Source organism: Tamandua tetradactyla, chromosome 8, assembly GCF_023851605.1.
Source record: "Tamandua tetradactyla isolate mTamTet1 chromosome 8, mTamTet1.pri, whole genome shotgun sequence".
Lineage (NCBI taxonomy): Eukaryota > Metazoa > Chordata > Mammalia > Pilosa > Myrmecophagidae > Tamandua > Tamandua tetradactyla.
This window is the reverse complement of record NC_135334.1, coordinates 76,980,617-77,006,430: the sequence shown is the minus strand read 5'-3', so window position 1 is coordinate 77,006,430 and position 25,814 is coordinate 76,980,617. Positions and strand designations below refer to the sequence as shown.

The 25,814-nt window shown below is 35.7% G+C and overlaps 2 protein-coding genes across 2 annotated transcripts; both read left to right on the top strand.

Moving 5' to 3' along the window:
• The first annotated feature begins 5,908 nt into the window (after positions 1–5,908).
• Positions 5,909–6,868, top strand: LOC143645169 (olfactory receptor 51G2-like). The gene has a single exon (XM_077114741.1). It carries the CDS (start codon positions 5,909–5,911, stop codon positions 6,866–6,868), a length of 960 nt encoding a protein of 319 aa, XP_076970856.1.
• A 17,179-nt stretch (positions 6,869–24,047) lies between these two features.
• LOC143643543 (olfactory receptor 51L1-like) lies at positions 24,048–24,989 on the top strand. Its single transcript, XM_077112160.1, has one exon. The coding sequence runs from the start codon at positions 24,048–24,050 to the stop codon at positions 24,987–24,989; it is 942 nt and encodes a 313-aa protein (XP_076968275.1).
• Positions 24,990–25,814: the final 825 nt, after the last annotated feature.

Sequence of the window (25,814 nt, the reverse complement as noted above, 5' to 3'; positions counted from 1 at the left end):
GAAAGTTGTAATAATTATTATGGAATAAATAAACAATGTGTACTTTTTGAACTATGGTAAATGATTTACATATATTAGTGTGTGAAACACAATATTATTGTTTCATATAATTTTATTGCATATGAATTATATTTCACATAAATATTAAACATTAGAGATAACTATGTAAGTATTGCCAGATATTGTTCCAAATTCTTTAATGAATTATTCCATCTAATCCTCACAATAGTCCTATGCATTGGTTTCTCTCATCCAAATCTCAAAGATGGGGAAACTTGTGTCATTGAGACGTTAAATAGCATATTCAAAATCTCAGAGTTCTTAAGTGACAGAGTTGAGATTCAAGCCCACACAATTTACCCAAGGCCAATATTCTTTTTTTTTTTTAATTTTTTATTAATTAAAAAAATTATAAGAAACAAACATTCCCAACATATACACTTAGCAATTCACAATATCATCACGTAGTTGCATATTCATCATCATGATCATTTCCCAGAACATTAGCATCAATTCCAAAAAAGAAATAAAAAGACAACAGAAAAATATAACAAACAGAAAAAAAATTTTTTTGCAGGCCATACCTCTACTGATCCCTTTCATTGATCACTAGCATTTCAAATTAAATCTATTTTAACATTTGTTCCCCCTATTATTTATTTTTATTCCATATGTTCCTCTCATCTGTCGACAAGGTAGATAAAAGGAGCATCAGACACAAGGTTTTCACAATCACACAGTCCCATTGTGAAAGCTATATCATTATACAATCATCAGCAAGAAACATGACTACTGGAATACAGCTCTACATTTTCAAGCAGTTCCCTCCACCCTCTCCATTACATCTTGGATAACAAGGTAATATCTACTTAATGCATAAGAATAACCTCCAGGATAACCTCTCAACTTTGTTTGGAATCTCTCAGCCATTGACACTTTGTCTCGTTTCACTCTTCCTCCTTTTGGTCGAGAAGGTTTTCTCAATCCCTTGATGCTGGGTCTCAGCTCATTCTAGAGTTTTTCTCAATCCCTTGATGCTGAATCTCAGCTCATTCTGGGATTTCTTTCCCACGTTGCCAGGAAGATCCACACCCCTGGTAGTCATGTTCCATGTAGACAGGGGGAGGGTGGTGAGTCTGCTTGCTGTGTTGGCTGGAGAGAGAAGCAGGGCCAATATTCTTAACTATTACATCCATTTCCTCCCAATGCTTATACTAGGATATTTTATATCCATGAAACATGAAGCTCAGAGAGCTTATTCAACCTGTATAACTGCAAGTGGTAGAGACCATCTTCAACTCAGGTCTCTCTAGTATTGTACTTTATATTCCCAAACACACCAGTTCTTTTTAACTATAAAGGAAGGAAACTTAGCAACCAAAGAATTCAGACTTGTACTGGGCCCAAGGATTTCCCAATCACAGTGGGTGTCTTTATAATTTGTTTGGCAGAGACATGGTTAAAGTCAGTTTCTGCCCCAAAGCCCATGGTGCCTGTTAAGCTCTTCAGGGGATGATGCCCGGGACGACTGGTTTACTGTAAAATTATTCCCCATTGAGGAATCCCTGCAGTTGGACTCCTGAGAAGGGAGAGAAGTGTTTTCAGCCTTTATCTCTGCGTGGGTGAGTCAATAAGGTGGGTTGCAAAGTAAAGAGCAAAAGCCATCTGCCAAAGTTCTTGTTAGTACACTTTTAAGAAGAGTGTTAATATGTTTTCAATTAGGACCCTGAGAAAGGATGGTACAGCAAACATTTAGAGGGAAAAAAGTATCTCTTCACCTTCAGGTGTTCTCAGAGTTTAAATTTTCTGAAGACTTCATCAAATATGCATCATGACAGGGGACACAAGTAAATGTTGAAGTGGGAGATGGACTGTTAACTCACCATTAAAAGTTTTCCACGTCTTAAATACATCCTGATATATGAGTACTTGACTCTCTGGGCAAACTGATTCTTTGCCACTGAAGGGAAAAAAGTTGAGATGAAGTAAAGTTTGAGTAACAAATGGCATAGGGAGTTGCTGGTTTGTTTCAGCAAATTTTTGTTTCAAAATTTGTTTCAGCAAATATTTGAAAAGATATTACCTTTCTTCTTGCAAGAAGGAAGGTGCGAAAGATATAATCTTAATTAATAAACCTAAGGTGATTAACCTTAAATATAATTATTTGTAAGTCTTTGAGGAATCGTCCTTGAAACAGCTCTTAACATGTTGATCATGGTAAGTACATTTAAGAATAATTAAAGAACAGACAAACATTGACAATTGCCATTACTTTTCTAAGTGCTTTACAGGATACTAGAAATTCTCCACCCACTGTTATAGTGTATCATAAAATAAATCTGTGATATTGACGCGCTATAAAAATTAGTACAACTACCTCACTCCCCTTTTTTAGAAGATGAGAAAACTGAAATCAATGTGGTATATGTGAGTGTATGTACATAATGTGAGAAGAGAATCTTTTGTGAATGAAACCCAGTGTCTTATCACTATCACAACTTTCTATGAGCTCTTTATACTGTTGATTGAATCTTAATGCGATTTCACAAGAAAACAGACATTGACATCAGAAAATCCAGGACAGCTTCCTTCTTTCTCTGCTCCATGAACCCAGATATTTGTAGAAATGTTTGAAAAATCTGTTTACCAGCCAAAAGAAACAGCTATTGTATGCCAGAAGCTTAGAGTATGTTGTGAAATAACTCATGCTTAATCCTCTGTCACTGATGTTCAACTGTTCTTAGCAGATTGGATATGAATATGTGAATAAATTAAGGATAAAAATATATTTGAAGTTGATATTTTACTGTATGCCAATTTATGGAAGTTCTGAGTTAAGGAATTTGTCCAAGAACCCTCCACCATACACACACTGAATGGTGTAGTTAGGACTAGCAGGTGCCTGCCTTATCAACCACACTATTACACTTATTATCATTAAATTCCTTCATTCAACAAGTATTTCTTAAAAATTAAAACAAGGAAAAGTGTCACATCAATACCACAAACACAAGCTCACCAAGATGAGTATGAAATATAAAAAAATGATAATTGAGACATATTTCAAATTTATGAACATCTCAATACTTTTTTAGCATATTTCTTTTTCTTGAAGCCTTAGTAAATGCAATAAATTAGAAGTCCTGATTCTGCTCACACTAAGAGCATTTGCTCTGCGTGTAATATCTCTGCATGTGATATCTTTGGGTGAAGCAAGGAACATTTCACTTTATTAAAGAAATGTTAAAGATTTTCTCTGGGTTTGAAAAAACTAAAAATTGAATGTAGGATGGGAAATTCATAAAGAGCATTCACAGACTTAATTTAATTTGAGTGTATAATTCTCAACCAAAGTCTCAAGTTATTTCTTTACCTTGTTTCAGATTTTTTCCATCTGTCAGTAACTAGAGATTCATAAAGCTATATTGAGGGTAAGACAACTTGCCCCACTTCCTAGAGCAGAAGAGGTTAGCCAGCATATTTATTAACTTAGTCCTTTGCCCCAACAAACTACCAGCTACAAAAAAAAAATGTAGTCCTGGTATTTTACAACTGCCATGTATTTTCAGTTCTTTAACCATCTGTGATTACATACTTTGGGGCATCCCAAAGAACATGTTTTTGCATCTAGCTATGCTTGCACCATGTCACAGCTGAGCACTGAAGAGTGAGGTTTCTTCTTTGTCTGAGACATTCAGAGTCACTAGATATATATTCAGTACAGCAATGAATTATGGTATTTTTGTTTTGTTTTGTTGTGTTTGTTTTCTTAATAAGTGAAATGCAATTTTCTTAAGTGATTTTGTTGGTTCTAGTTCTCTCTGTTCTCTAATCTCTTATACTTCTATCACAAATTCAGTTATAGCTATAGCTTATTAACTCAAGCGCTAATAATTTGAGTTTTTACTAACACTTCCCTACAAATCTCTTACCAATCATTGACACACTCATACATGCACACACATCTGCATTTTTCTGGCTCCTTCTTGCTGTTAATGTTTATCCCAAATGCCATTTCCTCAGAGACCTATCTCCTAAACTCTTAGTCTAATATAATATCACCTTCTCTTTCTACATTGTTTTATTTCCTCACATATATAAAATAAACTTGACTCTAATACTTCCTTTATTATTGGTGCCTTAATACTCTTTCAAATCTTCTATTTATACTTGCAGAACAGTGCCTGTGACCGCTTAATTATTCAATGAAAATACAGACATCTAATATGGATATAATATGGTAAATTGATAGAGGAAAAACCAAAAGGGACCAACGTACAAGATATGACAAATTAAGAATTATTGGCAGTCTTCAGTTTTTACTTTTATATAAGGATGAGGTCTGTGAACCCTTCATCAAGAACCAGTTTTGTCTTAGCTACAGGCAACAATATCCAGAGTGCAAAGCTCTGAGTCAGCTGGAATTAGGTTTCCCTTTATGACCCCTGTAGCTTTGGGAAAGTTATATACTGGAGTTCTTATAGACTAAGTTTCTTATTCTTGACATTAGATATAAAAACAAAAAAACCTCTGTCAATTTCTGAGTGTTGAGATTTTTTAATTATCTTCATAAAGTGCTTTAAGTGAAATCCAAATGTAATGCATTGTGCTTAAGACATTGTTACCTGCAGAAGAGAAGTGGCAGGATCGACTATGTCAGCCTACTTTTAAAGACAGGAAAACTGGACTGTGTATCTTAAAACAGATTGCCAGAAAGGGAATAAAACAGAGAAAACCAGTGTCACCTCAAACAAACAAAAAACACAAAAATCTTCCAAATATGTATTTAAAATCCCTCAAAATTAAATCTTCCTTACTATTTATTCATTAATATTCCTAGAAAACTCCAGAAATCTTCTGTGTTTATGATTAGGAGGAAAGAGGAAAAGCTTTCTCATGGAATTCTCCTATACTGTGTCGTCAAAAGAGAAAACTCATACTTGATTAAACCTCAGGGAGGTGGCTGAGACAGCAGGAGATGAAATAGTATCCAATGAACAAGAGAGCAAACATATAGAGGCAAGAATATCAAACCCCAGATTGTGGTATTATAAGTGAATCAAAACCACGATGCATTGGCAAGTAATTGTCCATTTCTAATTTCTGGATTCTTATTAGTAGAATCCTGGATAGTTCAAGATTAGCTTTAAGGCACCCACTTTGCCATTCTATGAGTTAGGAATTATTTATTTTACTCATGTACCACATAAAGAGATCCACTCAGAGAATTAGAAATACTTAGATAATGTATAAAATATTTGTTATTGGTTGACTTTCCGATTGTGTATGTGTATTTGTGTGCTCATTTCCAATTGTGTACATGTATTTGTGTGCTCGTACAAGAATGTTGTATTGGTGTGCTCTCACAAAAATGTTGACATACTAAAAGAATTATTTTTTAATTATGACAATGTCTGCAAATTTCTCTTATTTGCCACATGGTATGAATACCTATTGAAAGGCAGTGTAAAATGATGAAAGGAGAACATGACAGGAAGCGAGGACTCCTGGATTCTTACCCCAAGTTTGAAGTTTTGTGTCTGAATTTAAAATTCATTTCCCAATATGTATAATGAACAGTGGAAACCAAGTCTGTCTCAGTCACTTTATAGAACCATGTTGCAAACTCTGTGATGTGGGGTATGTTTTTTTGTGTGGCTCCTGAGCCAGGCTTACCATGTATAATACAAGATTTCATCTAGCTGTACAAACATGCCTTTATTTAAGGACCTCATCTATGGACCAGGAAGACTTCTTGGGCAAATTATAAGGGCATGGATTTTCAAAGAGCTATTTTGGGGAGTTTTGTAAAGAATGGGCTGCTACTACATGTCATGACTCAACAATTCATTTCATTGTAGGATCTGTGAATACACTAAAGTTTGGAGTTCTGCCCCTCCAGATCAATATGTCATCTTCCAACCACACCGGCAGCTACTTCTTTCTCACAGGCCTCCCAGGCCTTGAGGCTGTGCACACCTGGCTCTCCATCCCTCTGTGTGCCATGTATGTGGCATCTCTGACAGGGAACAGCCTGATCCTGTGGGTGGTGAGGTCAGAGCCCTCCCTACACCAGCCCATGTATTACTTCCTGTCCATGCTAGCAGTGACCGACCTGGGCCTGTCTGCTTCCACACTGCCCTCCATGCTCACCATCTACATGCTGGGCCTAAGGGAGGTGGCAGTGGATGCGTGCTTGGCTCAGCTCTTCTTCATACACACCTTCTCCATCATGGAATCCTCTGTGCTGCTGACAATGGCCATGGACCGTTTTGTGGCCATCAGCAACCCGCTGCACTATGGCACCATCCTTACGAGCTCCAGGATCACCAGCTTGGGCCTGGCCATCATGGTGCGCAGTATCGGTCTCCACATCCCAGCCCCCATCATGCTCAAGAAGCTGCCTTACTGCCGGAATCACCAACTGTCCCATTCCTACTGTCTACACCCAGACGTTATGAAGTTGGCCTGTGCTGACACCCACATCAATAGTGCCTATGGTCTCTTTGTCGTGCTTTCCACTCTGGGCATGGACTCAGTGCTCATTGTGCTCTCCTATGGGCTGATCTTACAAACAGTGCTGTCCATTGCCTCCAAGGCTGAGCGCCTCAAAGCCCTCAACACCTGTGTCTCCCACATCTGTGCTGTGCTGCTCTTCTACACACCTATGATTGGCCTGTCCATGATGCACAGATTTAGGAAGCAGGCTTCCCCATGCAGTCACATAGTGCTCTCCTATCTTCACTTTCTCACACCTCCAGTACTCAATCCAGTTGTTTACACCATCAAGACCAAACAGATCCGATTAAGGATGCGGCGCCTCTTTCAATTGGGTGGCGTTGGTATCAGAGTCAGCCAGCATCATTAAATCTTTGATGTACTGAGAAAAGGCTGGATAGTCTCTAGTCATAATTGCTGTGTACTGAGCCACTGAGACACAGCAAGCCACGTAGTGATGAAGAGACTGTAAAGAGGTGACACCATCCTTTTCCATGTGAAGTCATCTCACTCTTGGTAAAAAAATGATCTGCCTTCTCATTTATTTAGTCTTTCATTAAACAAAGTTTAATTGAGCATCTGTCATGCTCAATACATTATTACAGGCCTTGGAAATAGAAATATAACTAAGATATGTTATGAAAATTACAGATACATATATATGAAAATATATATATGAAAATATATATATATATATATATATATATATATATATATATATATATATGTAGGATAGGCTCACTTAACTTAAATTTCCATAAAGGAAGCTACTATACTAAGTAGAGATGACCCATTAAACATTTTACTTAGGATCTTTACAAATGTGTAAATATACACATAGTGTTTTGCCTTAGAGCTGAAGAGAAAGAATTTTTGGCAAAGGGAGATGATTGGCAGGTTTGAGATTCAATAACAAAAGAAGCATTTTGGAAAACTCCCACTAAAATATACTTCCCAAGCAGACAGGGATTCTTTCTCTCTTGTTCACCATTTCACCCCCTCTTCTGGATGAAATACTTTGCATATATTAGGGTTTACGGTTGTATTTTTTGGATGAAAGAATGAATAGAAAAATGAATTATATTTAAATTTTTTTTATTAGATAAGATTCAGTCTTACAGAAAAATCATGCAGAAAATGCAGAGTTCCCATATACCCCCATCATGAATGCAGTTTTCCATATTATTAATACTTTGCTTTAGTGTGGTAACTTTGTTACAATTAATGAAACAATATGATAGTTATTATACTATTAACTGTAGTCTATAGTTTACATTAGGGTTCACTATTTGTGGCCTATAATCCTGTGTGTTTTTTATTTTTAAATTTTTATTCTGATAACATGTGTACAACCTAAAATTTACCCTTTTAACAAAATGTAAATATATAATTCATTATTGTGAGTTATATAGTTTGAATTATATATTGTGTATTATATATATTCGTAATTCATTAGTCACAATGTTGTGCTACCTTCCCCATTAGCCATACCAAAACTTTTCCACCACCCCTAACAGAAACTCTGTATCAATTAAGCATTAACTCCTTATTCCCTTGCCTTACCCTGCCCTTGGCAACCTGTATTCTACTTTCTGATTCTTTGAATTTGCTTATACCATTATATTATGAAAAATGCAAAATTATATTATGAAAATGATCAGTGCGATCATACAATCTTTTTGTTTTTGGCTTATTTCACTCGGCATGATGATTTCAAGTTTCATCCACATTGTTGCATGTATCAGGACTAGATTCCCTTTTATGGCAGGACAATAAGACATTGCATATATACATCCCATTTGTTTATCCATTAGTCTATTGATGGACACCGAGGTTGCTACTATCTTTTGTCATTTATGCATGATGCTTCTATGAAAATGGTATGCAAATATCTGTTTAAATCCCTGCTTTTGATTCATTTGGGTATATACCTAGAAGTATGATTGAAAAGGCACATGGCAACTCTGTACTTAACTTTCTAAGGAACTGCTAAACTCTTTTCCAGAGCACCTGCAACATTTTATATTCACACCCAGAAAAATGAGTGCTTCTATTTCTCTACATCTTCTGTAACACTTCCTTTTCATTTTTTAATAGTAGCCATTGTGTGGGTGTGAAATGGTATCTCATTGTGGTTGTGATTGAATTACTAATGATGAAGAGCATGTTTATGGTGCTTATGGGCCATTGGTATATTTTCTTTGAAGAAATTTCTATTTAAGTCTTTTGCCCATTTTCTAATCGAGTTGTTTGTTTCTTTTTGTTGAGTTGTATGATTTCTTTGTAAAATCTGGATTTTTAACCCCTATTGGATTATGAGGTTTACAGATATTTTCTCCCATTATATAGATCGTCTTTTTATTTTCATACTGAAGTCCTTTGATGGGCAGTTCTTTTTTTTTTTTATTTTGATAAAGCCCTTTTTAAATTATGTTTTATTTTTGTTTTTTTCTGCATTTGGTGTAGTATTTAAGAAACCACTGCTTTAAAAAAGGTCCTGAAGATGCTTCTCTGTATTTTCCTTTAGAAGTTAATAGTTTTAGTTCCCACACTAATGACATGGTAGGCATGATCATGATTGTGTCTTCACGTTTTAAAGCCAACTCAGGACATGACTCCCACAAATCTCAAAATAATGGGGAATTTCTATGTCTCCTGTACACAGTATTTTAAGTAAATGGCCATATGACCCTTTTCAGGAGTACTGTGCATAGGTGTGAACCACTATAATTTTCTTCCTCCTGGGAATTCAACTTCTTCTTTGCTCAGTGAGTGCCAGGTCCAAAAGCTGGTTGAAATCTAAAAACCAAGCAAAATACTATGCTTTGTCTGGGGGACATTATCCTCAGCCATCCTAATTCTCTACTTTGATACAAATTGGAGATGTTACAAATTGAGTAGCATTCTTTTGGAAAGCCCATTCATTTGTCTCCTTGGGGCACTATGTTATATTAACAATTTGCACAATTCTCTCTGAACCCAACTCCCCTGGGTGCTTGCCCTTTATTATATAATTATATCTACCTATGTCCTGATGGATTAGTACTAGCAACTGGCACTGTTTCTGTCCTATCATTACCACACAGCCTACATCTGCATCAACCCTATACATAAAATCTACCACTGAAGTCCTTAGAATATTTGTATTTCCCTCTGCAGAGCATTTATTATGTACTTGGTTATAGGGAACACTCCAATTCTTAACATTGGATAGAAACTTATAGCAAGTTTACTAGCAGTACCTACATGTCTACTTCTATAAACTTTTTCATTGTTTGTTCCAACTCATGCCCCAGAAGTTCAAGCATTTCAACCTTGTTTAGTATGAGCCATCACATTCCCCTGCTCCAATGAGTCATCATATAATTGTGTTTGCACCATCTTCTGAGGTCCTTGCCCTCTAATATATGAATCTAGGGAGATTGAGCTCAGTTCAATAAACTCTCTCTTTCTAATTGTAGATCCTTCATCATTTGGTCAAACACCTCAGCATACAATCCCTTACATAACCTGTGGTTCTCACCAGGAGATGTTCCCTAGGTCTTCAGCAGGTAATTGGCTGGATTACAGTGTGACTTAACTATAGTACAGATCTAGAGACCAAGAAGGACATTGGTGGAATCAGGGCAAGATGGCCACACAGTGAGGTGTGGAATTCAGTTTGTCCTCCAGAGCAGCTATTAAATATTGAAGAACTGTATGGAACAACTGCTGGGGGGGCATCAGTAACTGGACACACATCATACAACAGTCTGGAATGTGGGGAACAGGTGAGATCTCAAGAAAAGGGGGTATATAGAGCCTGGGGATACATAGAGCTGCACACTAAACCAAGCTTATGATTGGCAAACTTGGAGTTCAGGCATCTGGCTCTCAAAGCCTTTTCCCTTTTTTTTTGTTTTTTTTTAAATATCTTAACAGCTCATTAAATTTCAGGCTCCAGAATTTCTCTAGGCAAGGGCCTAACTAAGGCATGTCTGAGAGACAGGGTAACTCATCAGATGAAAAAGAGTTATTTCCCTAAATTAACAATTGGAATGGAGGCCCTCCTTCAGGAAATTTAGGCTCCAGGTACTGGGAAAACAGAAGAAATAAAAGCTCACCTACTACTACTCGAAAACATTCCTGGCAGGGAAAGTCTGCTGAAATTAAAGGCACTGAATCACTTTACACTGGTGGAAAGCTGTGGACAGAGAAGCACAACATGCTAGGCAGGATAGGAAAAGCATAGAGTCTAGAGGTTTCATAGGAAAGTTTGACAAGCTGCTGGATCTCACCTTCAGGGAAAACTGATGCTGGCTATTCTCTCTTCTTGAGATGTGGGACTGTCTGGTCTGGGAAAATCTGATTGAGTTTGATAACATCTAATGAGACTCTAAAAAAAAAAGAGCCTCCCTATAGGCAAGGCAAGAAACAGAAAAACAAGAACTAAAAAATTCTGATCAGTTAAAGAGAATGTATGCTAGAGGTCCAGAACAAGTTCAACTGAATGTCAAAGAACAGATAGAAAACAAAGCCATCCAGCAAGAAAATCTTAGGTAAAAGAGTGAAAGCAATGCCCCAAATAAACTAAGAAGATCAAATGCCTAGACACCAGCAGAAAATAACAAGTCATACTAGGAAAATCACAGATATGGCTCAACAGTGGAACAGACCAAAACTCCAAATGAGATTCAAGAGTTGAAACAACTAATTCATGACGTTTCAACAGACTTGCAAAATCTCATCAAAAATCAAATCTATGAGTTGAAGGAGGTTATAAAGAAGACATTCGGTGATCATAAAGAAAAACTCAAATTTTTAAAAAAACAAATCACATAACTTATGAGAATGAGAATGAAAGGCACAATAGAAGAGATGAAAAAGAAAAAGGAAAACTACAACAATAGGTTTGAAGAGGCAGAAAAAAGGATTAGTGAACAAGAGGATTGGACATCTGAAATCTGACCACAAAACAAAATATAGGGAAATGAATGGAAAAAAATATGAACAGAGTCTCAGGGAATTGAATGAAAACATGAAGTGCATGAATATACATGCTGTGGGTGTTCCAGAAGGAGAAGAGAAGGGAAAAGCAATAGAAATACTTTTGAAGGAAATAATCAATGAAAATTACTCATCTCTTATGAAACATAAAAAATTACAGATACAAGAAGTACAGCATAGTCTGAACAGAATAAATACAAATAGACCTACTCCAAGACATTTATCACTCAGATTTTCAAATGTCAAAGACAGTGAGAGAATTTTGAAAGCAGAAAGAGAAAAGAAATCCATCACTTACAAAGGAAGCTAATAAGTCTATAGGTACATTTCTCAGCAGAAGCCATGGAGGTGAGAAGGCAGTGGTATAATGTATTTAAGGTTCTGAAAGAGAGAAACTGCCAAACAAGTATGCTATACCCAGCAAAACTGTCCTTCAAAAATGAGGGGGAGTTGGTATGAGGGCAGTTCAGTGGTAGAATTCTCAACTGCCATGTGGAGGACTCAGGTTCAATTAATGGCCCTTGCACTTCTCCAAAAAACAAACAAGAAAACAAAACAAACAAAAATTCGACAAATGGTGCTGCAAAGACAGAATACCCACATGAATAAAGAATCAAATGTGACCCCTGCCATACAGTATACAAAATATAAAATCCCCAATCAGAACACATAGACTAGCAGAATAGATTAAAAAAAAAAAAACAGGAGCTATCTATATACTGTCTACAGAAGACTCACTTTAGATGCAATGACAAAAATAGGTTGAAAATGAAAAGTAAGGAAAACATATTTCATGCAAACAACAATAAGAGAAGAGCAGGGGTAGCTTTATCAATATTTGACAAATTACACTTCAAATGCAAAACAATCAAGAAACAAAGAAGGACACAATGGATTAATTAAAGGACAAATCAACAAGAAGATATAACCATCATACATATTTAGATACTGAGCCAGAGTGCTCCAAAATACATGAAGCAAACACTAACAACATTGAAGCAATAAGTAAATACCTCTTCCATAATAGTTGGAGATTTCAATTCTACACATTCATCAATGGCTAGAACTTCTAGACAGAGGATCAATAAGCAAACAGAAGATTTAAATAATATGATAAATGAGCTAGACTTAACACACATTAACAGAACTCTTATAGACCATATGCCGGTCAAAAAACAGGTCTCAATACATTTTATAATGTTGAAATTATACAAAACTGGTTTTTTGGATCATAATGGAAATGAAGTTGGAAATCAGTAACAGGCAGAGGGCCAGAAAATGCACAAAAAATGTGGAGGCTATAAAGCACACTCTTAAACAACTAGTGGGTCAAGGAAAAAATTACAAGAGAAATCAGTAAATATCTTGAAGCAAAAGAAAATGAAAGCACAACATATCAAAATTTATAGGATGCAGCAAAGGTAGTGCTGAGAGGGAAATTTATTACCTTAAATATTTATGTTAAAACAAGAAGACAGAGGGTGGTGCAATAGTGGCTCAGTGGCAGAATTCTTGCCTGCCATGCCAGAGACCCAAGTTTGATTCCTGGAGCCTACCCATGCCAAAAAAGAGAAGAAAAAAATTTTTTAAAAAAGAAGAAAATGCAAAAATTAAGGAATTAGGTGTTCATTTGGAAGAATTAGAGAAAGAATACCAATAACCCCAAAGCAAACACAAGGAAAGAAATAACAAAGATTAGAGTAGAAATAAATAAAATCAAGAATATGAAAACAATAAAAAAAAAATCAACAAGGCCAGAAATTTGTTGTTTGATAAAATCAATAAAATTCATAAACCTTTAGCTAGGCTTTAAAAAGAAGAAAGATGATGTTAATAAATAAAATTAGAAATGGAAGAGGGGACATAACCAATGACTTGCAGAAATAAAGGAGGAAATGAGAGTATACTGTGAGCAACTATATGCTAATAAACTAGACAATACAGATGAAATTGACAACTTCCTATAAAGGCATGAACAACCAACATTGATGCAAGAAGAAATGGACAACCTCAACAAACCTATTACAAGTGAAGAGATTTAATCAGTCATCAAAAATTTCCCGGAAAAGAAAAGTCCAGGACCAAATGGCTTCACATGTAAAGCTACCAAGCATTCAAGAAAGAATTAGTACCAATCCTGCTCAAACTCTTCAAAAAATGTGAAGAGGAAGTAAAGCTAATCTAACGCATTCTATGATGCCAATATCACACTAAAACCAAAGACAAAGATATCACAAGAAAAGGAAATTACAGACAAATCACTTAAATGAATATATATACAAAATTCCTGAACAGAATATTTGCAAATCGACTCCAGCAGCACATTAAAAGAATTATACACATGACTAAGTGGGATTTATTCCAGGTATGCAAGGCTGGTTCCAAACAAGTAAATCAATTTATATAATATATATCATATCAATAACCAAATGCTCATCTTAATTGATGCAGAAAAGGGATTTGACAAAATTGAACATCTTTCTTCATGAAAACACTTAAAATGACAGGAATAGAAGATAACTTTCTCAAATGATAAAGGGAATATATGAAAAAAGCCACAGCTAACATCCTCAATGTGGAAAGACTGAAAACTTTCCCTCTAAGATCAGGAACAAGGCAAGGATGCCCACTGTCATCATTGTTATTCAACATTGTGCTGGAAGTTCAAGTCAAAGCACGTAGATAAGGAAAAGAAATAAAAGGCACCACCCAAATTGGAAAGAAAGAATTAAAACTTTCCCTGTTACAGGTGATGTGATACTATATTTTGAAAATCCTGACAAATCTAAGGAGAGCTGCTAGAGCAAATAAATGAGTACTGCAAAGTGGTAGGGTTCAAGATCTGTATGCAAATATCAGTAATGTCTTTATGTATCAACAGTGAGCAATCTGAGGAGGAAATCAAGAAAAAAAATCCATTTAGAATAGCAACCAAAAGAATCAAATATTTAGGAATAAATTTAATGAAGAATACAAAAGACCTAATCACAGAAAATGACAAGAAATCATTAAAAGAAATCATGGAAGACTTAATAAATGGAAAGGCATAGTGTGTTCATGGATTGGAAGACTAAATATAGTTAAGATGTCAATTCTACCTAAACTGATTTATAGTTTCAATGTGATACTAATTAAAATCCCAACAATTTACTTGACAGAAATAGAAAAAAAAATAACCAAATTTATTTGGAAGGGCAGGGTGCCATGACTAGCTAAAAATACACTGAAAAAGAAAAATAGTGTGGTAGGTCTCATATTACCTGAATGTAAAACATATTATGAAGCTACAGTGGTCAAAAAAGCATGATACTGGTATAAAATAGATATGCTGACCAATGTAATCAAATTGAGTGTTCAGAAATAGTCCTTCTCATCTATAGACAATTAATCTTTGATAAGAGGTCAAGCCAACGCAACTGGGACAGAGCATCCTCGTCAATAAGCTGTGTTTGAAGAACTGGATATGTATATGTAAAGAATGAAAGATGAACCATATCTTACACACTTTATAAAAATTAACTAACAATGGATCAAAGACCTAAACATTACAGTTAAAGCCACAGTACTTTTAGAAGAAAGTGGAGAGAAATATAAACTTATTACAAAGTTTATATTACAAGGAGGGATATCCTAGACTTACACCCAGAGCACAAGCATTGGAAAAATAAATGGATAAATGGGATTCCCTCAAAATTAAATACTTTTGTGCATCAAATAACTTTCTCAGTAAAGTAACAAGGCAGTCTACACAATGGGAGACAATATTTGGAAACCATATATCAGATAAGAATTTATTATCCAGAATACATAAAGAGATTCTACAATTCAACAACAAAAAGACAAGCAACCCAATTAGAAAATGGGCAAAAGACATGATTAGACACTCATCAGAAGAGAAAATGCAAGTGGCTAAAGGTCACATGAAAAGATTCTCAATTTTGCTGGCTATTAGGGAAATGCTAATCAAAACCACAATGAGATACATCTCCCACCCACTAGAATGGCCATTATCAAAAACAAAAAACAAAAAACAAAGCAGAAAATGACAAGTGCTGGAGAGGATGTGGTGAAAGAGGCACACTTATCCGCTGTTGGTGGGAATGTAAAATGTTACAAATGCTCTGGAAAGTAGTTTGGCAATTCCTCAGGAAGTTAAGTATAGAACTGCCATATGATCCAGCAATCCCATTACTAGACATATATTCAGAGGAACTGAAGGCAAGGACAATTACATAATGATGTAATGTAACATTATTTATAATTGCTAAGAGATGGAAATAGCCAAATATCCATCAATGGACATACGTCTAAGCAATCTGTGGCATGAACATATGATGGAATATTATGCAGTTGTAACAAATAGCAAAGTCATGAAATAACAATGATGATGACACTTGAGGACATTATGCTGAGTTACATTTTAGCCAGACTTTATTGTCTCACTAATAAGGGAATTAACATTAATGAGTGAGCTTTGAGAGTTAATGTTATCAAGAGATAGAGATAGGGTAGAGATTGTGTACTTGTGCTGAAGGAATACAGATTGTGCAACTGGACTGATTGTAAAAATTCAGAAATGAATAGTACAGACTACCTGACAGTGGCACAATAATACAAGTGCACTGAATGAAGCTGACTGGGAGCATGGTTGAGGGAGAGGGCTGGGGACATGTTATAAAACCAGAAGGAAAGATAAAGCCTGAGATGTTGTAATTTAGAAATGCCTAGAGTTGACAATGATGGTGATTAAATGTACAAATATAAAAATGTTCTTGAATAAGAGAGAACAAATGAATGCCAATATTGCAGGTTTTGAAATGGATGGTATACAGGAAAAATTACAATCAATGCAAGCTAGGGTCTATAGTCAAAAGTAACATTGCAATATGCTTTCACTGAACGTAACAAAGGCCTTATGCCAAAAACTAAATGTCAACAAGCAGGAGGTATGGATTCTTTGTGGAAGAAAAAGAAATGCCTTCATATAGATTATGGTGGCAAAAGTAGGTCTTTTTACGTAGGTTGGATTGCATCAAGTGGGAATAAAACTGTGTAAAAATGAACAGACAGAAACAAGAGCTAGAGAAAATGTGGAGAAATAGATGTACCTACTCGTTGTCCGTAGGAAAGCTGAGAGATGCAACCCCTCCAGAGGACAGTTTAGTGGTTCCACAAGAGGCCTGGAGTGGGGTTACCATGTGATCCTGCAAACCCAATGCTAGCTATATACCTGGAGAAACTGAGAGTGGAGACAGGAATGAACATATGCAATGGTGTTTATGGCTGCAATGTCTGTGATTCACAGTGGATAGAGGTAGCCAAAGGGTACAATGACTGAGGGAAGGAAGGCAGAACTGTGGACTACTGAGAGGCTGCAAGAAGGAATGAAGTTGTGAGGTATGCAACTAGGTGAATGAAATTTAAGGACAGTATATTGAATGAAATGGTAGAAACAAAAAGACAAATATTGTCATACCTCACTCATATGAAGTGAACTTAATGTACAAATTGGAGAATTGAAGTCGAGAGTGGAGGTTATCAGATTGGGTTCTGTTCTAGTTCACTAACTGCTGGAATGCAATATACCAGAAGTGGAATGACTTTTAAAAAGGGAATTTAATAAGTTGCTAGTTTACAGTTATAAGGCCATGGAAATGCCCAAATTAAAGTAAGTCTATAAAAATGTCCAAATTAAACCACCAAGAGGTTACCTTCACTCAAGATAGGCTGATGAAGTTTAGGGTTTGTCTCTCAGCTAGAAAGGCACATTTCAAACATGGCAGCATCTGCTAGCTTTCCCTCCATGCTCCTTATTTCATGAGCTCCCCTAGGGATGTCTTCCAAAAGGTCTCTGGATGAGTGGGCTCTCGTGGTTCTTGTGGGTCTAAAAAGGGACTCTCTCTAAAATGGTTCCTCTTTTAAAGGATTGCAGTAAACTAAACAAGAGTGAGTGGAGTCACATCTCCCTCTAATCCAAGGATAATACCCACAATTGGGCAAGTCACATGTCCATGGGGATAATCTAATCAAAAGACCAGAACTAGGATTAAAAGAAAAGAATGCTCCCACAAAATTGGGGCTAAGTCATGACTTTTCCAGGGTGCATAATCCTTTTAGAGCAGCACAGGGCCTATTGCAAAGGTTCCAAGATTGTACACTCTTACAACAGTCACATATACTCAGGAGATATAATTGTTATTTCTAAATTCTGAGATACTGAGCTGTTTCTATATAATCTGGTCGTTCACATAAATTTTAGATAGTTTTGTTATACCTGAGACTCAGAGTTAGAGTTCTGAAGCTGTGAAAGTCAGCAGTACCCCAACAACAACTGTTGAAAAAGCTGAAAAAGTCATCAGATACTGACTAGAGATAGAATGAAGCTGATCTGGATAGGATAAGATAAGTCAGAATACAGGGTAAAAGATGACATAGTCCATATTTTAAAACTTCAATTTCTGGGTAAGACTAAAGGGAGAGATGTTTATTTGGTGCAAAATTTATATTTTGGGTAGCACATTACCTAATTTAATTTGTATGAGCACCATAAGTATACGGAATCTTGAATAGAGCACGAGATCTTGCTGGTTTATACAGGTTGGTGAGATGCCCTGATTATATCTCAGAGTAATTTGGGCAGAGAATAAGAAAGTATTTTAAAACTCCCCTTTGGGAACTAGGGAGGAAGAAGGAAATACTCAATTTTTCCATTTGGGGAATTCCTGATATTCTCGCAAGCAGTGGGAAAAAACAATTCAATAGACTGAGCCCGCGGTCTTGGGATTCACCCCTATGAAACTTATTCCTGCAAAGGAGAAGCTAAAACTACTTCTAAATATACCTAAAAGTCACTGTCAGAGAACATCTTTTGTGACTCGAATGTTCCTCTTTCTCTAAGCCAACTCAGCAGGTAAAATCACTGCTCTCCCCCTTAGATGGGACATGAATCACAGGGGGTGTAAATCTCCCTGATAACATGGGACAGAACTCCTGGGAAACAGAGAAATGAGACATAATAAAGTTTCAGTGGCTGAGAGATTTCAAACAGAGTCAAAAGATTATCCTGGAAATTATTCTTATGCATTACAGAGATATCCATTTTTAGTTTATGGTTGTATGGAGAGACTGGATAGACGTACTTGAAACTGTTGAGCTGTATTCCAGTAACCTTGATTCTTGAAGATGATTGTATAATGATAGAGCTTTAATAATATGACTGTGTGATTGTGAAAACCTTGATTCTGGTGTTCCTTTTATCCAGGGTATGCGCAGATGAGTAAAAACTAAGACTGAAAATAAATAATAGGGAGGGATAAAGGGTAAATATTGGGTAGGTTGCAATACTAATGAGTTTTTCTTTTTATTTCTTTTTCTGGAGTGATGTGAATGCTCTAAAAATGCTCATGATGATGAATACACAGCTGTGTGATGATATTATGAGCCATTGATTGTATACCATGTGTAGACTGCATATGTGTGAAGATTTCTCAATAAAAATATTTTTAAAAACAGGGGCATTGGGTTATATCTGAGAGGACACATGGAAAGAGTCTCTGCATCATCTCTAAAGAAAGCAGTAGTGCTAGCAGTTCATTGAAGAATGGGTTACTTCTGCAGGCTCAGATGGTTTTAGAGAATATGAATGGTCAAGATTTTGGAGTCACAAACACAGAGGTCTTATCTTAGATGTAAGGCTTCCATTTCTCTAAAGCACTCACCTTGGCATTGCAGATCTGATTTGGTTGCAAGATTAACATTTTTATTTTGTAACAAACTTGTCTATTTTATGTTAATTTTAGATGTACATAAAGGTTCACAAACAGTACAGAATGTTTCATCTGTCTCAAATCCAGTTCTCCCTATTTTAACAACTCACATTAATATATTTTCACAGCTCATGAACCAACATAGATATATTATTATTAACTAAAGTTCATATTTTATTTAGATTCCCCAAAATTAAAGAAAAATATTGTCAGATTGAATAATAAAGCAAAGCCCAACTATATGCTATCTTCAAGAAACCCACTTTAAGTATAAAAATAAAGCTAAGTTAAATATTTAAGGAATGAAGAAAATTGACCTGAATAATAAAAATCAAGCAAAATCTAGAGAAATTATATTGATATCAGACTGAGTAGACTTAAGAACAAGTGATATTATTAGGAATAATGAATTTATCTCATAATCAAGAGGTCATTTCATTAAGAGGACATAAGAATCCTAAATGTGCATGTACCTAATGACAGAGCTTCAAAATTCGTGAAGAAAGAAAAAAAGAACTGGAAAGAAACTTAGATAAATCCATTGTTATACTTGCAGACTTCAACAATCTCTCTCATTAATCAATTGAACCAATAGAAAATCAGAAGATCTGAACAAGTCTATAAACTAATTGTAGTTAGTGAGTGCTCTAAAATCTACCTTGTGTGAAACTAATATAGTCACCCCCCTAGCTTTTGGAGAACACTGAGGATCCCCTTTACACCTTTCTCTGCTGTGATGGAGACCAAAGCAATGGGTGCCTCTACTCCATAACTCCATCTCCCAATGGGCAGTCCTTCCCTCTGTGTCTCCAGCTTCCATTTTCTCATTTGACTCTTAGTCTCTCAGAACACTCTCTCTTCCTTTTGTTTCTTCAATAGTAAGTCTTTTCCTGTTTCTGGGTTGCCTGGTTGTCCCTATTTTCAGTTAATCCTATCTTACTAATTATTTAATTAGTCTCTAATTTGCTTCTTGGAAACAGAAGTGATGTAAGAAACCAATCCTCAAACTGGAATTTTGAGATTGAATGACTAATTTCTCTGTAATGTATTCCCTGTGATAAACCGTATCTGTTAAAATAAATTGGCATGAATTATATTTCCTTGACTGGACTCCTAATAATACATTTACCTATGGGTCCTGTGTAGGTATGCATCCACCCCCACACACAAACATGGTCTGCACAATTTATTAATTTATCCAGCCATGAAACATTATCTGAGTGCTTTACTGTAACAGACACCATAATAGCATGGCTATGTAAATGGTGGGGATACCCATAAGAACAAACCAACAAACAAAACTATATACATGTATATTAGTGCCTACATGTATACACCAAGTTGTGTGGAAAGAAAAAATAAGTATACTAATTAAATCAAAGGATGAAGTTTATTAAAAACTTCTAGGAGACTGATGCATCAGCTGACTCTCAGTAGAAAATCAGTTTGCCAACTCTTTCTACCTTGATAATTTCAAATTAGCATAAAATTCCAATGATATTTTCACACTACATAATATGTTATTTTAATGAGGTCATTTTTTTTTTCCTGCCAAAAGTCATGCTTTGAAAGAAAGAAGTCACTAGCCTACTAAAGCTTGGTATGTTATTCCCATATCTTTTTCATGGATCATCTTTTAAGATCCACATTATAAAAGCTGTCATTATTATTGACTATAAGAATTCACATTCAAAGTTTCTTCAGTAATTTCTTTATTCATTACATTTTTGGAGGCATATTTCCCTAAAATTGCATAAGTATAATTAAGTCATCAACCTTTCCCTGCATTACTCTACATATCACAAAGATTTAGCTGGAACTCTTAACTTCTCCATGGCTGCTTTTTCTTTATGCAGTCAAAGATCTCTTCCCTCTACCACAAAACATAGATACAATAAAAATAACCAGAATAAACAGCTTAGACACAAGGTAAAAAGTTTTATTCAAATTCTGTACCTAGTAAAATAATGTAATGAAGACAAGCCTACACATTGAATAAGGTAATATCCACACTATTGGGACTTAGTTGCATAAAAGTTTGCTTAGTTGATATGGATTAAAATCCTAGAGAAATACTAGGAGTAATAAGATCTATTCTTTTATACATTATAAAGAGGCAGAAGACAATGCACACATGAGTTTAACATGAATACAAGAAGACTCAGACAGGAAAACAATTAAAACACATTTAACAATGATGGGCTGTAAGGGACTACTCATAATAACATTGCCTAAGCAAGCAGGATTCTCAAGGAGAAAAACTCAGGGGGATCAACATGCAAGCTGGTAGACTCACACATGCACATATACATAAGCACACAGATATATAACTGCCTTCTCCCAGATATAAAGAACCTTTATGCTGAAGTTCATTGTGGGAAACCAGGTATCTTTTTTGTTACTGATTGAAGTGCCAAGAAAGGGATGGATTAAAAAAGTAGTCATTATCCCTATATTTATCTACTTTTCAAAGTTTGAATATATAAGTTTTTTGACAAAGGCCTATAGAAGGATATTTACTCTTGACGCTTTGGCTCACTATGCGTGTCTAAATATGTAAATTACTCTCTGACACACCAGATTTCCACAATAAGGAATGGAAATGTTAAATGCAAAGGTTATATTGCCAGTAAAATATTAAGGGATGCCATGCTTTTATTTTGGGAAAAATTCTTGGCATTTTATTTAGAAAATGTATATCCTTCAAATATCTCCTAATTGTTACGGCAGCTAACAACCATGGATTCAGGCAAGCTATTTGGTGTTTAAATGTGGCTAAGAAACATGTGAGATTGTTGAAATATTATTAATAACTAATATTTATAAGAAGATACTATGTACCAGGCTGGGTTTAAATGTTTGATAAAAACTACCTAATATAATACTCCTAGCATCCCTTTGCAGTAAATATTACTACTACTTTATTCTTAATTTATAGTATGGCCTGAAGAGGTTAAGTAAATTGTACAAGGAGACAAAATTATTGACCAAGAATATATTGTGCTTTTTCATTTTCATGTAGTGGGTAAGCTAATTCAGGAAATCAACACTATGCATGGCAAAATTCATGGGCAACACGTTTTCTTTTCTCCACTGAGTTGAAGTCTCAGTCCTGAACCTGAATAGCTGTTTCTGGAGAGACACTTTACTTCTCTAAGCCCAATATCTCACCTGAAAAATAAGGATTAGTCAGAAACGTTTACATAGAGCTTTAACACACTTTATGGAGAGGATCTTGTAAAGTGTTGTAGTTCTAGGGACATAGCATTATTTTCTTCAGTAATGCTGTTATTATAAATTACAGTTTCCTTGAGAAAAGGATGGTACAATTGAGATTAATAAAATGCTGCCTTGTAACTAGCAGTATCTTTAAAAAATATGATTTTAACCATACCTTTTGACCATGCTCACCCATGAACACATTCTCAAAATGAACACTCTCACATTTATTTATTTATTTTATTTTATTGTTATTATTATTTTTTGCATGGGCAGGCACCAGGAATCAAATCCGGGTCTCCAGCATGGCAGGTGAGAACTCTGCCTGCTGAGCTACCTTGTCCTGTTCTCTCACATTTATTTTTTATTTGAAAATTAGATAAAACTTCTTAAACATTGCTAATTTCTCCACCCTTATTTCATGCTACCACTCAAGCCAAGAATTTTCCAACATCTAAAATCTATTCCACAGATTATTATATATTCCAAAATGTGTCATCCTTTCATTGGTCTCATGAATTTTCCAAGTGCCTTTCTCCCTTTCTGGTATACTGATTTCCCACTACACAACCTGGGTAGACATTCCCTACTCATCCTAACGATTTCAACTTGAGAATTACCTCCCGGAATGGTCTCCCTGGTGAACCAATTTATTTCCATAGTGTTAGTTTCATTTACTGTAACTTGTTCTAGTTTACATTTTGACTAGGAGTGGGAAAATAATTATATGTAACTCATTAAAAACTAAATTTATAAATTTAACCTATTAGACCCACATGGGAAGGTACTTTAAAAGATCACTTATTTAATCCTGCACCATTTTTTTAAATTAAACTGAAATTCAGAAAGTAAAACCAACTTAGCCAACGTAGCATAGTGAGGGTCAGAGGTAGAGCTACAATACGGATTCCACAAACCTGTCTTGTCTTACGGTCTTTGTCGGTAAGAGTCAGTTACGAGTAAAGATGCAGACAGAAAAATTGGAGTTTGTATTTTATTCTAATGTAGCTCTAGGGTTGTGTATTGGTAGAATAGATTCTAATTTAATCAGCTATGTGAAATGGCTACCCACTTTGAAATGATATGGACCCTGTTTTGGATGATAGTCATGTCTTCCTGTTGTTTCCCTCATTCAGTTTTCTTAATGTGCATGAAGGCAGGTAATAAACACTAAAAATAAAGGAGAGGTTTTTCCCTAGATTGTAGTCTCCTAACAAGTTTTAAGTTGTCTTCTCAGAGCAACAGTAACCACATATTTTATATTGAAAACTGTGAATCAATTTTTTAGAGTTACTGATTACCCACAATATTTATGTCTTGATTAAATTAATCGTATCTGGGGAGATTATAGTTGATATGAGTTTCATATTAAGATTTCTTGTATAAAATTTATTAGGGCCTCTGTGTTTCTCTTTGACTGGAACTTTGAAAAGGTGATAAAAGGCAGTTATGTGGTACCTACCATAAGCTCACGAGATAGACGTTTTCATTTTAAAATGTAATGATGATGATGTGCTAATCCAAATTCTCTTAACATAGGGTTAGAAGACTATTGACCCTGTACACCAAATTATACATATGGTCTTTTACAACAGCAGTGCCTACAGACCCTTCGTTCTGACTGGTTTCCCTGGCTTGGAGGCCTCCTATCCAATGATCTCCGTTTTGTTTTGTGCCCTGTACCTAATTGCCCTTATAGGTAATAGTTCCATTTTAGTAGTAATCTGGGTGGAGCATTCTCTCCATGCACCCATGTACCTTTTTCTTTCCATGCTGGCTATGAGTGACCTAGGGCTCTGTGCTGCCACCCTGCCCACCCTGCTCCAGCTTTTCTGGTTCAATGTCCGTGAAATAGACTTTGATGCCTGCCTCACCCAGATGTTCTTCATCCATGTTTTCTCTCTTATGGAATCAGGCATCCTGCTGACCATGGCCTTTGACCGCTATGTGGCAATCTCCAACCCACTGAGATATACGACAATTTTGACTAATGCCACCATTGTCAAGGTAGGCCTGGGACTTTTGCTACGGGCTGTGGCTGTCATCTTCCCAGGACCCTTTCTCATTAAGCGACTGAATTTTTGTAAGGCCAATCTTCTCTCCCACTCGTACTGCCTGCACCCAGATATCATTAAGCTTGCCTGCTCTGACTACCGCATCAATAGCATTTATGGCCTCATCATCATTCTCCTCACCTTTGGCATGGACTCTGTGTTCATCCTCCTCTCTTATTTGAAGATCCTCATCACTGTGTTATTTATTGCCTCGCGAAAAGAACAACTCAAGGCTTTCAACACTTGTGTCTCCCACATCTGTGCTGTGTTGTTAGTCTATGTCCCCATGCTGGGAGTGTCCATAATTCATCGATTTGGGAAGCATATTCCGCCTGTGGTGCACATTATCATGGGCTATGTATACCTATTAGTCCCTCCTGTTCTCAACCCAGTTGTATACTGTATTAAGACCCGGGAGATACGCACTTGCATTTTGGGTTATCTACTGAAATTAAAGCAGAGATAAGAGTCATTTTCAGAATTCTGGATTAATCCCCATAAAGTCAACTCCTACTTGAACCAAAGGAAAATGATATATCAGTAAGAAGTATTTCTATGGTCACAGCCCTCCTGTACATTTTTGTCTCCCTCATTCTGAGAGATATGGAAGAAAATACTATCTTAGGACTTTTCATTCCCCCAAGTAACTTACATAAAATAATTGTACAAGTAAAGAGTACCCCAACACACATGGAAATCAGTGGCTATATTGATAGATTTGTAATCTAAAAATGAGGCCACCTATTATACAACATTGTATACTTTAAATACGTCTAATCTACAAGTTAACTCCTGATGAATAACTTCTACAAAACTTCTACTACTTTTCTTGTGCTATCCTTCTTTGAGATTCTATTTAATTTTCTCATTTTTCACTTCTGAGAGTTTTACAGGATTTAGACATTGTTTTACAAATGTATTCTTTTATTTTACTATTTACTATGCATATTCTCCAATTTCTTTGATGTCTACTGGCAGGGTACACATATACACCTTAGGAAACTAGGCAGCATATGCATAAAACAGGTTGAAATAAAAAATTAACCAAGTTGTACTCTTTAACTGGGATTTGTATTTGCTGATCAGCATTCTACTTGTTTATGAAATTATGTATACTAAAATGAAATAAAAGTAGCTTGTGGTAGCTACTTGTGGTAGCTGTTGGAGATTATTTCACTAAAATATTTGGTAAAGGAATCATTGAATTTAGGAAGCATCCATTATAGATAGTTTCTTGCTTTCCTGGGATAATTTAAATGACATGAAAATGGAGAAATACCAGCAGTGTTTT

What these genes read in the sequence shown, in the direction of transcription:
- LOC143645169 (XM_077114741.1), top strand. Translation starts at nt 5,909, where the DNA reads ATGTCATCTTCCAACCACACCGGCAGCTACTTCTTTCTCACAGGCCTC.
- LOC143643543 (XM_077112160.1), top strand. Translation starts at nt 24,048, where the DNA reads ATGGTCTTTTACAACAGCAGTGCCTACAGACCCTTCGTTCTGACTGGT.